Source organism: Dryobates pubescens, chromosome 14 (genome assembly GCF_014839835.1).
Source record: "Dryobates pubescens isolate bDryPub1 chromosome 14, bDryPub1.pri, whole genome shotgun sequence".
Classification (NCBI taxonomy): Eukaryota; Metazoa; Chordata; class Aves; order Piciformes; family Picidae; genus Dryobates; species Dryobates pubescens.
The window spans coordinates 19,583,056-19,598,543 of record NC_071625.1 but is presented as its reverse complement, the minus strand read 5'-3'; the positions used below and the strand labels follow the sequence as shown (position 1 = coordinate 19,598,543).

At 40.1% G+C, this 15,488-nt stretch overlaps 1 protein-coding gene across 3 annotated transcripts in view; it reads right to left on the bottom strand.

The window, feature by feature from the left end:
* Positions 1-13,743: 13,743 nt before the first annotated feature.
* Positions 13,744-15,488, bottom strand: part of ZFAT (zinc finger and AT-hook domain containing) — a 106,530-nt gene continuing 104,785 nt past the window's right edge. For all 3 annotated transcript variants that reach the window (XM_054167471.1, XM_054167470.1, XM_054167472.1), the window contains one exon: positions 13,744-14,946. In XM_054167471.1, the coding sequence (XP_054023446.1) occupies positions 14,707-14,946 (240 nt within the window). In that variant the 3' untranslated portion in view covers positions 13,744-14,706. The remainder of the gene's footprint in view (positions 14,947-15,488) is intronic.

Below are 15,488 nucleotides of genomic sequence, written 5' to 3'. Positions count from 1 at the left end.
TGTTTTTCCAAAATAGTGGGTTATTGCAAGAGCCCAATTTAGTGTCCAGTTCTAACAGCTGGCTTGTGCTGTTTTTCAGAAAGCACCAAGTACCCTCACACTAAAACTACTGGTCTTTACTCAGGCATAAAATCAGAATATCCCAGTCACTTCACGAAAGAAAGACTGGAAACTTGTTCAGAAATCACAGATAAATCACCTTCAGGAATAAAGCCAAGAAGGAGGCAGCCTTGGGTGCCTCTGATGTGTATATTCATGATCGACATCTTCTTAAGCATTCTCTTTAAAAGCTTCATGTCGAGGTTTCTCCAGTCTTTTGACAAACTGAGTTTTTGCCACATTCAGCCCAGCAGGGGAAAGTGTAATTTAGAAGGATGAAACTCAAAAGTATTTCTGGTTCATTTGAAATAGAAGCAGCCATGACTAGGTAATAGAAAACAAAGTTCTTCTCATTGCTCTGAATCTCAATGATGCTGTCTCAGGCAGGAACGTTAACATTTGATTTTTCTTCTACATTCATCATGCAGGGACTAAGTGCCTTGGGGAAGGGAAAGAAACAACAACTCATGGCATTCATCCATGTATATATTTATTCATATTCTGAATATCAAGGCTGAGGAGTTGGAGACAGAACGTAGGAGAGCTTTCCAATCTATGGCATTCAAGATTGAGAGCTAAGTATTTCAATAATATAAAGTTTTGATCTGGTTCATGTAAAAATCTAATTTACATCTTCTGATTTAAGTGCAAGTGAGCAAACATTTCCAGTCCCAAAGGTGGAGGGCAGTCTGTTCAGTTCCAAGGCTGGTCTGTTTCTGTCCTGCTATCAATACACCAAGTCAAACTGATGAAGTACAATGTTATACTGTAGAGACACCTCTCTCTCTGCACGCTGCTCATGAAAGTCATTTTGAGAAAAAGATTTGCTATTAGAGGATTTTTCCCCCCTGCTTTCTTTTTTTTTATGCCAGAGGTAAATAGATTCAAGACTGCCCTGTGCACAATATCTTTCCAACAGGGTAAATTGTAAGGAAATTATTGTTGGAAGACACCGCTATAAAACAAGGTAAGTGAATCAGCTCTTCATCTTTACCATAGATAGAGACTTTTACTTATTACACTGTTTCAAAGCTCTATGGTTAAACCCAGCTATGAAGAAGCTGGTCTCTCTAGTTACACCAACGTCCTGGCGTGTGGTCCAGAGGAGGAGGTGAGTGAGGCAGTATTTGGAAAACTACCTGTATTTCCAAAGCCATGCTGCATCTTTGGAATGACCATGGACATTTGGGCTGTTTCCCTTCTTCCTAAGTAAGTTTTCATTTTCATGCATTCCTGTGCAGCCACATCTCAGCTGGATGTAATAGCGCCAACATTTTGAAAGGAAAATTGCTTTCTGTTCCTCACAGTATTTCATGCATAAAGCATCCTTTACAATGAGAAAATGCAATTCCTCAGGCTGTCAAAGCAGGGCAGTTACTGAGGTCTCAGGAAACACGTGGACTGAAGTCTTCTCTGCATTTCTAGTCCTACACAGGTCAGATCCATGATCTGTCATGATCAAGGGACCCAGGGACTACATTGGCACAGGGCAGGACTAAGAAAAGGAGGATGATATTTCTGGCCACCTTCTTCAGGTTGAGGAGGACTTATTTAATTTTGAAGAAAAACTAATTCTGTCTAAAAATTCAGTGCAATGAAACTAAACCATAAAACTGGAAAAAGTTTTTTCCATTGCTGGCTGCAGTGTTCGTTCATTTCTGCTTGTTTGTCAGCCAGAATCACATGGAGAGAACTTTATTATTATTCACTACCAAGAATAGTTTAGCACGTCCATTTAAATGGCTGTGAACGAGCTTTGGGGGGAGTGAGAAGCTCTATTTATGTTATAGGCAGCATGGCACTAGCAGAAGATGTAGTTCTAGCCACTTCCTGTGGGAGGTAAGGATTTTATTTTCCCTTTTAAAATGTGTTTGTACATAATGCTGTTGGGAGATGCCAGATAATGACATTCTATTCTATTCATCTGTCCATAAACCAGCTCAGGCAGTGCCCCATACCCGAGGGACTAAACCTCCTGACTGGTCTTGGGCACCAGTGGTGAATGGGATGTAGGATATAATCTCCCACACAAAGAGTCCATGCTGCCCCTAGACCAACATCTCTATCTCATGCTGTGAGATACAGTCACTGCCAGTTGCTCTTTTGTTAACACAGACATTTTTATCACGTTTAACCTCACTCAGATTTATCACAGTCTTTCCTTTAACTGGTGTGAAGCTCATTCTTGCTGCTCCTAAGGGAAAGTATTCAGAGCCCAGTAAAACAACTTCTCAGAATGACTACTGAGGATGAATTTCATAACAAAATATCCAGGGATTCATTGTGATCTCTGATATTGCTGTCGTTGTCTTTTTCTGCTCTCTCGCATTTGTTACAATGTGGATGGGTCAGCTGCCTTTCTGCAGCTGCTCAGTGTGACAGTTAGGAGGAGGTGGAATATGTGAGTTATTTTGTAAACTGAGGATTAGAGAGGGCTAGGAGAAAAAAAAATGCTTGGCACAAACCCAGCATGAAGTGGAAGACAGACACACGGAGTGTTTCCCTTGAACTTATAGAGCAGGAAACCATTCACCCCCCAAAGGGCCCTCACAGTGTCCTACAAACCACACTATGGAAATAATGACTCAGAACTTCCACTTCCCTGTGCTTTGCTGGCAGCAGGGTTACAAATAATCTCCAGCACTCCAAGTGCTCCTCAGACAGGTAGGAGGTGAAAAAATGGGCTAATTCTAACCTATCAAGAATGGGTTTAGGCTGTCAGACCCAAGTTGTGCATCCTTGTGAAATAGAAGGAAGGGACCAAAAGGCACTTGAGAAAAAAATCAAAGGCTAGCACAAGCACATCACTAATTAAAAAAAATAGTAATAGTTATGCAGCTGTGACCTAGAAGAGCAATAGTACAAAGTAATAGGTTATAAATCCTCAATTATTTAAAAAAAAAACGAATGCAAATCATCTCAAGTTTGTTATTTATGGATTGTCTGCACAGCTGCCTCTCAGTGCGAGCACTCAAGGAGATATTTCTCTAGGCATGTTACAAACCAGCAGTGATTAAACTTTAAAATCCAGTTCACAACTTTGACTCCAAAATCACCTGTACTCTGCAAAGAGTAAAATTGTTCTTCCACTTAAAATTTAACAACAGACCAGACCTGCTTTTACCAGTTTGCAAGGTGCCAAGGGGAAGAGAAACTTCACCATCGGCATTCAGGGTTTTCTATAGAGGGAGAAAGAGATCTGAAACATTTACTGAGGAAAATCTGTTTAGAATCTGTTCAGAACACGGGCTGTGCCACTTCAACCTGGCTTGGTTATTAAACGGAAATAGAAGCAATCAATCCAGAATGTTCTATCTTCCAATTAAAAAGAGAAGAGAGGAGGGAATTGTTATCACTGTATTTGCAGCACAGCATACAGACTTTTTTTTTTTTTCTCTTTTCCAGTAACTTTTACAAGTGCTCCATCAATAATTCATGCTGCTCCTAAATGCAGGGCAGACACTGTCTCTTTGTCGCATTTCACAATGGCTGAGTGACAACGGCAGCTCTGACTCCAGGCTACTATCTTTGACTATCTGCTGGCAGAGACACATTGCTGTCCTTCCTTTGTCATTCAATCCCTAACACAGCTGTGACAAATTCTGGCATACCCTGTCATTCCCCTCACCCTCTGATAACAGAAATCTGCTGCTTTTCAATGGGTGTTCTGCACTCTTGTCCCCCAAAGAAGAAGCTGTATGTTAATGATGCCTGGTGATGTGCAAGTCTGGTTCTGCTGGCTGCTTCTCCTCTGATTACATATTTGGATTGACCGTGCTTCAGAAAGTGCAGACGTTAAATACTGCTTTGAGATCTGCAAGTGCAGAGTGGCTGAGTAGCTAAAGCCTGTATGATAATGGTGACTTCAGGGAGTTGAGGCGGGAAAAGGCTCTCTTCTTTAGCAAAAGTGATAGGAGACTATGCCAGATACAGTTTAGGGATGATAGTAAAAGACCACAGGAAGAGCTTTACATTTCCTGACAGTGTTGAGGAGCTTTGAGCCTCATCTGTCAGGGCATGGTGTAACCCCCTGTGCTGCAGGAGGCTTCCCAAAACCTGTGCAGGATAGTGCATGCAGGATGCACCACATAGCTTCCTTCACATCCTTCCATCATAAACTGCTCTGCAGAGGTCTGCAAAGAAAACCACTTGGCTTTCTTTCCCAGATGCTTGGAAGTAGTGGGTTTGTTTTTGACAGTGTTCTGGGACTCACTCTGACAGAAACTTGCAGTCCTGCTCACTTCCTCCCTCCTCGCATGTGACAGGAGGGGCACAATGTCTGATGCATTCAGACAAAATAGCTCCAGTCACACCATGGGCAATATCCTTTTCAGAGTATCTAAGCACCTGTTGGTGTTGCTCATTCCAGGAAGGGGCTGGAAGCCTTTGTGAGTTTCCTCATTTCCAGCACTTTGATCATCCCAGGTAAATGGATGCAGGCAAGTACAAAACAAGGATTAAGTTACCATAGCCAGAGATGCCAACACCAGTCTATTGAATCCAGTATGCCCATGGAGCAGGCTGCAATGCCTGCCATGAATGTGCCATGAAGGGGCACATCCAACATTCACCAACACACCCTCAGCAAATGTTCACTATATGTTGCTATTATAAGCACAGGACAAGATGTTACAAGGACATTTGTTTTCCCATGGAGACCCTGAAAGCTGTTTCCTTTATCCTTAGCTACAGCAGCACTGTTCCAATTAGTATCACTAAAGAAGAGCAGCTGGCACTTGTTTGAACAGAGTGCTCTCTCCAAAGCCTACTGAAGCCAATGGAAAATGGATCTCCTTTCTTTCACTGGATTTTGGATCAGACTCAGAGGGGCTTGATGGTTTAGAAAGCAGGGTGGTTTTTGTTTTGTTTTGGTTTGGTTTGTTTTCATTCCTTTGTTACTTCTCTCTCTCATGTTTGTGACTAGAAACCATTTTTTCCAATCTACACATCCAGTGACAGGAGGTTGGGGCAGCATTTTTACAAGATAAGAAAAGATAATGTAAATGCTGCACAGTGGGGCTGGACCTATTAGAACCTAGAAAGCGAGAAATAATGAGGCAGAACAGCAAACAGGGGCACACTTTTGATGTCCTTTGCACATGATATTTTTTCCCATTAGAGGACTTTCATGGCTGTTCCACAGGTTTCTCAAAGCTCAATTCATTTTGCAAACAGCTCTTACTGAAAGGAAATAAGCACCTCCTGGACAGAGTCAATTAATATGTAATTTTTGACATTTTAAATCATCAGCAGTGAGCAGATGGGTCTCTCCTTTATACAGGGTGAAGCCTATTGCTTGAGTGTTTGAAAATTTGATTTTATGTTACATTTTTCCATATTCATCTATACTGCTCTGTCTTCCAGTCCCACGGTGGGAAAGTGAACTGAATTTTGCCTCTGAAATTATTAACAAAACTCTGCTTGAGCTCAGGGAGTAATGAACTGATCCAACGGTGATAGTGTTAGGAGATCAAAATTTCCTTTCACCTTGTAAACTTGGGGACAAATTTTCATTTTCATACCCATAGGGCTCTGACTGGTGAAGACATGATGTGCCTAGATGACTGCAGCAGCTGCTGACTGCCCTCCTTTAAGGGTTCCTTCTCTTGCTGCACCAACAGCTCAGCTACTTCTGAAGCAAGTACTGAATCCATCACATGATGATAATAATATGAGCTGATATTACCTTGTATTATCAGAATGCAAATCAGGAGAAATGCAGCAGCTACTTTACAAGGCAAAAACTATGGGGAGAGCGTGAAACGATGTGAAAGCTGAGGATTATTATCTCTGCATCCTTCCCAAGTTGCCAAGTGGGTCCTTTATTTGAAGTGCACTAACAGTTTTGCTGGGTTTGGCAGAACACATTACAAGTCAATAACCTTGCAGACTGGTTGGTCAGGGATTGCAATTTCTTGGGTAACTGTGAAGGAATCCAACTGAGGTTTTGATTGCTACAGCCACAGAAATACTTACTAATGGTAAGTAAATGATTATTATTGCTCTGTAATTTTATTCTGTATAATAAAATGCAGTGTGTTTGTTAATAATATGCACACTTCTAAATACAGGAGTTGCAATAAACCCCATCTTGCTCATCTTTCTTAGCTAATGGTGGATTCCCACCAGTCTCAACATGGCTGAGATTTCACATCAGTTCAAACAGTTGTAATTACCTGTACTTGAAAGACTAACAAGAAAGCAGGATTATACAAAATAACATAGTAACATAAGAAAAAATGTGGTTGGACTAACCTCTTAATCACCTGTGAAGTCTGAAAAGTTGTAAAATTGCCCTTTCTTACAGAGCTGTGTGTTTTCTTCTCGTTTAGCTATGTAGAATGACTGAAATAAACTGTCACCGAAGAAAAGCTACAGGACTATTGTAATGATAACTTCAGTTATTCTGGGCCACTTGCTAGAAACAGGCACAGTTCTGCAAGTTGTTCAGTTCAGCTGAATGTCATCCAAATATATTTGTTTGCCATTAAGTGATGTCTTTGCTGCTTTCTCTTAACACTTCTGAAAACCAGGCAAGATAATTGCAACATTCATGGAAGAGTGATTATCATCATTGTGTTAATGATGGCCACAGAAGAAAGGCTCTGGCTCAATGAGCTCTGAATTGGAAATGAATTTTGCAAAAGAGATAAGGAATAAATGAGAGAATCCAAATCTCAAATCCACAAGGAAGTGATTTACTGCATTCTGTGGTCTATATAACCCTACGGTAGAATGGAATTTCAACCTTTTAAGAGGGATCTCTGCCACATAAAAATGTTTCCTGCATCACCACCATAAAGTGGCTCTACACACTATAACACATTGCCCCCCAGTCAGAGTAAATGGCTTGCAGCTCAGATTCACTAGATGGTCAATTAAATCAAGCTGATAAAGCAGATGAATTCAGCCAAAAGACAAATTAAGCAGCACAGAACGCATCGTGCCAAGACAGAAATGTAACTCATGGAGCAGATGCAAAAAAGTTGATATACTCCCAGAGATGCTGTGTCAGCCAAAGCAAGGAAACACTACCAGAAATTAATGGCAATACGGTCTACATGCTGAAGAAGAAAACCATGTCATGAAATGCATGGCCCAAGGGTGGTGGGACCTTTGCAGGCTGCTACCTGCATGAAGAGTTGTGGCAATGTTCTGGTTTAGGCAAATAAAACTTGACCTTTGGAAACTGGTGGTGCAGCTTTTCAACAAGCCTTGAGTAACTCCTCTGCATCCATTTTTACAGCAGCTTAATCTCCTATTCCATATATTGCAAGAGCCCCCAGACGCAGAAATGATAACCCAGTTCCCACCTCAACTCACCCTGCAGTTGGATGCCGTTATGATAGCAAAGACCTTTTGCAGGAAAAAAAGGATTCTGTTCAGGCAAATGGAAAACAATTTATTCTACATAAGAAGCACCCAGTAAGTATTTTCACCCCTAATAATAGTAGCAAAATAAATGCTATCAAGGCTAATCAAAAAGGGAACCATTTCTGCAACAAATTGTAAAAACACTGACTAGTTCTGAAATCCTCTGTGACCTTTTGTCCTTTATTTCATTGCTGGCCCATAAAGACTATTACAGATGAGGCAGCTCCTACTGTCTCATTCTCATATATCTCACATACTCCTGTAAAACATACTTAGAGTGTATTTCATTTGGGTGCATAACACAAAATTGTCCTTTATTTTCCAGAAGATAACTTTTCTTGAACTGAAGAAAAACACATAACAAAACTTGTTCTACAAATTCCCAGTAATCCTTTGATTTCATTCCAAACCACAGGAGACCTTTTGACCCCATTTAATTTGCCTTGGCTGATAAAGTTATTTCCAGCTTCTCAAAAACCATTTACAGCATACAAACAAACAAACAAACAAACAAACAAACAAAAACCCCCAACATCCAGAGGTCTGTGCAATGTATGGACTGTAATCATCTGTTCAACCACTCTTAGCAAACAGGGCTGTGAAAAAATATTTTTATAGAGCACAAAAAGGTCATTTATAGCACTGTCAGATACATTTATTTTGTGGTTTTTGTATTTTACTGGCAACTGCTACTCACCTCACGTTTTGCTCTGGACTTTTCATGAAGAATAAGTGACATAAGAATAAGAAAATGTAAGTGACAATTTTGCTCCTATTTAACATCCCATCAATTCGGTGACAGCTGGCTCTGACAAGCATCCTTGTTAGGTGTGGATCTGAATACAAAAAAGCCCTTATGTCCTTTTGTTCTCCTTTGCTGTCATTAAATGCCCAGAATTCTGAGGTGTGAGAAAAACCTTTGAGGTCAGCTGCCCTGCTCTTCCCATTAGGCTCATCCCCAGTATATGGTTGTATTTTATTCAGCACAATAATAGAGCAACTCAAAAAGGGAAGGTTCTATTATTTCAGTTACTACTTTCCAAGCTAATCTCCCCAACAGGACATTCATCCTGTTATTTGGCCTAATATTTATTTTCCTTGATGACAATTTCATCATTCCATGCTTTTGTTTTTCACCTCTGGTGAAATCCTTAAAATATTGTTAATCAGGATATATACATCCACTTGGTGCCAATCATCTGGCCAACTGATGTAAACCTAAGTATAGAGAGAAGGAGGGGAGGAAAATTAAGTTTTCAGTAATTCAGCTTTTTCATTTCTTGGCTTCTGAGGAGTTGTAAGCTGGTATGGAGTCAGTTGAATTCAGGTAAGTTGAATATAGTAAATTAAAGGGGGAAAAAGTAATAAAAAGGGCCAATTCGTTTTCATCAGGCTCCTGGCCTGCATCAAGAATAGTGTGGCCAGCAGAAGCAGGGAGGTCATTTTGCCCCTGTACTCTGCACTGGTTAGACAACACCTTGAGTACTGTGTCCAGTTCTGGGACCCTCAATTTAAGAAGGACTCTTGAACATGTCCAGAGAAGGGCAACAAGGTTGGTGAGAGGCCTCAAGCACAAGCCTTATGAGGAGAGGCTGAGGGAGCTGGGGTTGCTTAGCCTGGAGAAGAGGAGGCTCAGGGGAGACCTTATTGCTGTCTACAACTCCCTGAAGGGAGGTTGTAGACATGAGGGGGTTGGTCTCTTCCCCCAGGCAACCAGCACCAGAACAAGAGGACACAGTCTCAAGCTGCACCAGGAGAAGTTTAGGCTTGAGGTGAGGAGAAAGTTCTTCACAGAGAGAGTTGTTAACCATTGGAATGGGCTGCTCAGGGAGGTGGTGGAGTCACCTTCCCTGGAGGTGTTCAAGAGGGGATTGGACGTGGCACTTAGTGCCATGGTTAGTCATGAGATGTGGGGTGACCGGCTGGACTTGATGATCTTTGAGGTCTTTTCCAACCTTATTGATTCTATGATTCTGCTATATATAGTCTTCCCCGAAGAAACTGTGACCATGGAGAGCTCAGGCAGGAGCAGGATGTTCCTGGAGGGCTGCAGCCCAAAGAAGGGCCAGCACTGAAGAAGGGAAATGTGAGAGATCCATGCAAAAGGGACTGTGATGGACTGACTGAAACCCCAATCCCCAACCCTGTTCTCCTTCAGATAGAAAAGTGGGGAGTGTGGGAGCAAATTAAAGATTTCTCAGGCACTTTAAACTTCATTTAGAGCACAGAGAGAGTAAAGCAGGTAGTGGAGAACACAACAGACTTGCACAGATTTTTTTGTTAGGAATATACAGCAAGAGCTCTGCTCTTTGCACTGTCCTTTGAAGTGTGTGGCACTGCTTTTATTCACTTGTCGCCTAGTACAGGCAAGTTGAGAACAGGGACACATAAAAGATCTTGTAACCAATTACCTCTACCTTGTGGAATTACAGAAGAGATGAACATGATACTGCAATGCTGTGCCCTAGTATCAAGCTTTATAATCTCAGGATGTGCCAAAAGACATCTCTGTGACTGAGTGGATATGAAAGACTTCAAGGTGAAAAGTTGTCCTCATTTTAAGAAAGAAAAAACCCCACCAAACAGAGTAGTGCTTTCTACAGATGGAAATGATGTCTGCTAATAATGGAATGGCTGGAAATGTAAGTCGAGAAGCTGTCAAGCCATGTGCATACAGTAAAACTCAGTAACCTACCTGTCCTTATATTGCAAGAAAGAAATTAACATCTGCAAGTTTCTCCTGATATGAACAAAGACTGTATTATTGGCAAGACCTAAAGAAACCACATTTCTGCTAATGATGCAGCCTGCAAATAAGCTCATCTCTCCCCATTCAAAGTTTCAGACACAGCTCAAACACACCTACAAAAAGCAGAAGCTGAAATCTGGTGTAATAAAAATCCCTCACAAACCACAACACCAACTATAACAATCAATATATTATGGTTTTTTGTACACCATCTGTTTCACTCAGCTCTGCTATGTGCACTGATAACAGTCATTATTTTTAGATCAAAAGCTGAAATAGTGCAACTTGTATTGAATGGAAAATAACATTGATTTTTACTTTTTAATTCTTTTGACATGAAAAATAATAGCACGACAAGACAGTCTTTAAGGTGTAAGAGAGGTTGATAATTCTCTTACCTCCATGAAGGATTTGGTGCAGCTCTGGAAAAAAGCCCTCTTGAAGTGGTCAGTCTCAAGTATTCAGTATGCTTTTATCCCAGGAGTTTGATTTTCAGAAGGGCCTCGTACTTAAAACTGCCTCACTGGGTGAATTTTCACATCTTCATTGACTTTACTGAAGCTTTAGCAGTCTGAAACACTAATGGTAAACCTCATCCACAGGCAGGCACTGAGAGTTCAGGCCAAAAATCAAGTCCTGATCCTGCAGTTGAACACAGCTCCAAAAGGTTCCCTCACATGCCAAACTCTCTGTCCACTTGCATCTTGAAACATTTATGTGAACACCTGAATATCCTGCAGTATTATGTCTGCTTTCTTCCATTCTCTATTAACAGCACTTGCTTATGCTTGAGACACAGCAGTTTTTCTATGTGTTTTTCTTTTGGTTTGCTTCTTGTAAGTTTGCAAAAAACACATCCATTCTGTCAGCAAATTTATTGGAAAGCGAAAACATTTTTCTTATCCTGGGTTAAGACTGAATAGATTAAGTGCCGTGTTCTATATGGCAGTGAGACGATGCTGTGTGGACTCAGAGCTTTGTAACTTAAGAAGACATTTATTAAAACATTTTGAAAACCTCAAACTTGCAGCAATGTCACTCCTGTCATCTTGTTTGAAAACATGCCATTAAATGCATTCATTTCAAATACATCTGCTCAAAGAGTGCAATTTCTTAGCATAGCAGGAACTGGTCTAACATCATTGCTATAGAATAGAATAGAATAGAATAGAATAGAATAGAATAGAATAGAATTAACCAGCTTGGAAAAGACCTTCAAGATCATCAAGTCCAACCTATCACCCAATACCATCTAATCAACTAAACCATGGCACTAAGTGCCTCATCCAGTCTCTTCTTATACACTTCCAGAGATGGTGACTCCACCACCTCCCTGGGCAGCCCATTCCAATGGCCAATCACTCTTTCTATGAAGAACCTCTTCCTAACATCCAACCTAAACCTCCCCTAGTGCAGTTTGAGTCTGTGTCCTCTTGTTCTGTTGGTGGTTGCCTGGGAGAAGAGACCAACCCCCACCTGGCTACAACCTCCCTTCAGGTAGCTGTAGACAGTACTTATCTCTAGCTGAGGTAAAACAACAAAGGGTGTATGTGCATTTCCTTTCTCCTTTTGTCCCATGGATTTTGCAGATGATACTGATCAGTACACAGCCTCTACCGATGCAGCCTTGCATATGTTAGTATGCTACTGGTTAAAAGACAGTTAAAACCACTACTATCAAGAGGAACCATAACCAACCACAGAAACCAGAAAGAAAAGCAGATCTCATCTTCTTCTCTGCTCAAGATAGAAAAAAATAGCCTTTGTGGATATAATGATTTAAGGATGTAAAGAATTCTGAAACCTCCATTTCCCATACCCTCTCCTGTGCCGTTTTGCACTGTGAGGTCCAAATTTCCCCCTTTGTGTACAGATGCTTATACCACTCCGTAACATGAGGTCCCTCCCAGAACTTGTGTACCTAGTTAAATTTTGTAGGACCTTTCAAAGAAGTCAGCTTCAAGCATCATAATCTTACCTTTCAAGACTCTTGCTGCCGCTAAAATTATTTGTGGTTTCCTTTTTCCATTTTTAAAACCTCTGCATGATTCCAAGCCCTATCTCCTCTCTGTGTTCAACTCATTCCCAGAAACATTTGATGTGTTCTTAGCTGTGCAGATCAGTTAGCCCATCAGGAACTTGGCTTATATGCATGCATAGGCTTTTAAAGAGAAGAATTTGCCAAGTGCTAGCCTGTAGCCAGGACACTCCTCAGGTATCAAAGAGAGAGAAAAAAACAGATCACATAGTGTAGTATATGCCAATGAAAATTACCAGTGTGAGGGAAGAACGTATCTTCAGAAACAGAAGCTACTTGACTAAAACTTGTCACCCCTGAAACTGGAAAGGTCACTTAACCCTTGGGAAAGATTAACTGGACAACAGGAATCTGCACTGAAAACAATCTGTGATGTGTAGGTGTAACAGAAGCAGAGGAGATTTAATTCCTACCTTTTAGGCACTCCAAATCAAGAAAGGCAATTGGAGCAGCCACGGCCTCTGAAAATAAATGTCAGTTATAAACCAAGCTGTGTTTTCTTTCTGAAAAACTGGAGATCTTTGGACCTTCACTTTGTGAAGTACAATGGCTTACATTAGACAGGAAGTAATTAATCTCCTCATAGCATTACAGGTCTGCATATTCTAGAAAGAAGAAAATGTATCAGCTATGGAGGCAAGAAATCAATGTGCAGTACTCAGCACAGCTGATAGTCCTTCCTGACCCACACCTTGTATATTTCAAACAATTGCCTTTCCATTTAGAGGTGGAAAAAACCCTGGAGCTTAGGGAAAGAACTGAATTGAAAAGTATTAAAAAATAAAAAAAAAAAAAGACAGAAAACTCACAAAAAATCATTATGCTATAGTGTTAGAAACTGAGATGTAACTTGTGAATTATAAATCAAGCCTTAACTTACAGGAGGTACGCCCCTATTTAAGATCTTTCAGTGAAGTCAGCTTCATGCATCATAATCTTACCTTCATTAAATAAAATTCTAATGGTGAACAAGGTTGGACCCAGTACTGACCCCTGAACACCACTAGTTACAGGCTTCCAACTAGACTTTGCACTGCTGATCACAATACTCTGAGTCCTGCTGTTCAGCCAGTTCTCTTTCCAGCTCACTGTCCACTCATCTAACCCACACTTCCTGAGCTTACATATGAGGATGTTTGGGAGCCTTGCTGAAGTCATAGGGAGTTAAGGCAGAAGTTACCACTAAATGTTTACACTGACTTTGGCTAGCATTAACAGAACCCAGTAGCCTTAGAAGAGGCAGACAACCAGCTCGCTACATTACATCAACTTAGAAACTTTTTTTCCACTTTTCTGTACCGAACATGCACAAATGAGTCCAATCACATAAAAAGGTCTTCTTATGTTACTTTCTTGATTAGAGACTACTAACTGGAGAAATAATTTGTCAGTCAGTGTAACCCAGCATTTTTCACTTAGCTGTGAAAGGCAAGCCAACGCTTAAGGAATTAGAACATCAGAAGAAAATATGACAGCTTTTTTATTAATTAATAACTTTTATAGCTCAAATTGAAAAATATTAAAGCAGCAACAATTCAAGATTCATGAAGAAAACTCTGGACCTATATACATGCATAATTAAGAATATCTGGATTCCTGTCAATATTTACTTAAGTTTTTTGTACAAGTTCTTTCACACAATCATATTTACAAGCGTATGTTCAAAACATAGAAACATATATCTTTTATAGTATTTACAAATCATTTGAATAGATTTTTTTTTTCTTACAAACAGAAGAGTATTTCATTAATTTGACAGATTTGGTTCCAACATATGGTACTGAACAAGTATTTATCCAGTGGGATAGAAAGAGTTATCACTATTCATTTATCTAAATAACAATCAACCTACTGGTACCCAGAATTATCATATATGGCTTTAAATACCTCCTGAATTCAAAGGATTATCTCACCAGTGCAAACTACAGCCCACCTGTAGCTATGGAAGTCTTGAGCTTCTGTTTGGGTTAAATCCATAACTTGTCAAACACATCTTAAGCATGTACTCAGGAATAAGAGTACCTTCTAACTTAAAGAAAACCCAGTCTCCTTCCAGTCAAGTCAAGCACATATTAAATATGTATACAATGGGATGTATGCACTTTTCTAGACATTCTAGCTAACTTGTATAGATGTTTTATTACTGCAAGATAACATGATTTTGAACAGACAATATCTGTGGAGATTCACAGGAATCAAGCAAGACATCTTCTAAGAAGGGGAAGAATACTTTTTCCTCAAAAAGTAATTATTGTTTTTTTAAGTCAGGAGGCTGCATACATAATATGTCCAAGTTATGACACAATCCAAGCAGTCAGACCACTACCTAGTAAACAAGACCTCACTTCACAAATTAACTCAAAATTTGTCAGCTTGCTTACTTTTGGCTAGGAAAAAGCCCCAAAGCTTTGCAAATGAATTAGTCATCTCCTTTGAACACATTTCTCTAGAGCTCCTGCACTGATTGTTCCACAGTTTGTTCTTCCACAGGTTGCACAGCTTCTTGAACATAAACTATGAATTCTGAAGCCTCTCCACCCTGTGTATAGACAGTCACTGTCTCAATTCCCTCTACTTCATCTGATGAGACTACCAAGTGATGCTGCTCAGACAGCTCCACTGAAGCCTGCTGCAGTGTCTCTTGAATCATCAAAGTGTGATTGGCTGATTGCTCCTCTTCTTTTACCTAAGAAGAAATTGAAGAGGTTACAGAATTTTCACCTTTCCAATAAGCACCTGCTATTCTGATAATTAATGGAAATACAGCAGAGACATTAGAAATTTTGAAGGGAAATGGCAGTTTTCAAGGAAATATGTTGTGGTCACTTTTGATTAATGAGTGTGTAGGTAGACAGAATACTGCAAGTGGCAACACAGTACAGAAAGGAGCAAAGTTCCAGGAACATAGGTCTTTGGAGACAACTTTAATCTCTCAGCAGTTGTACATACAAAACCATTCTTGTTTAAATAGGTCAGAAGTCAAACAACTCCTGAAATGAGAATTCAGTGAAAGCCACACAAAACCCCCATCTATTGTACCCATTTCTTTCTTCTAAAATCTTCTTCTTTTTCCCTAGCCAACTGATTGATCACAGATGTAAACATTTCATTGTAAACCTTAATGGACTTCTATTAGAAAACTGAAATGTAAATATTGAAATAGAATCCTAAGACCCACAGTGTTTGAGGCAGCAATTTTTACATTATTTAAAGGATAGTGACAGGAGC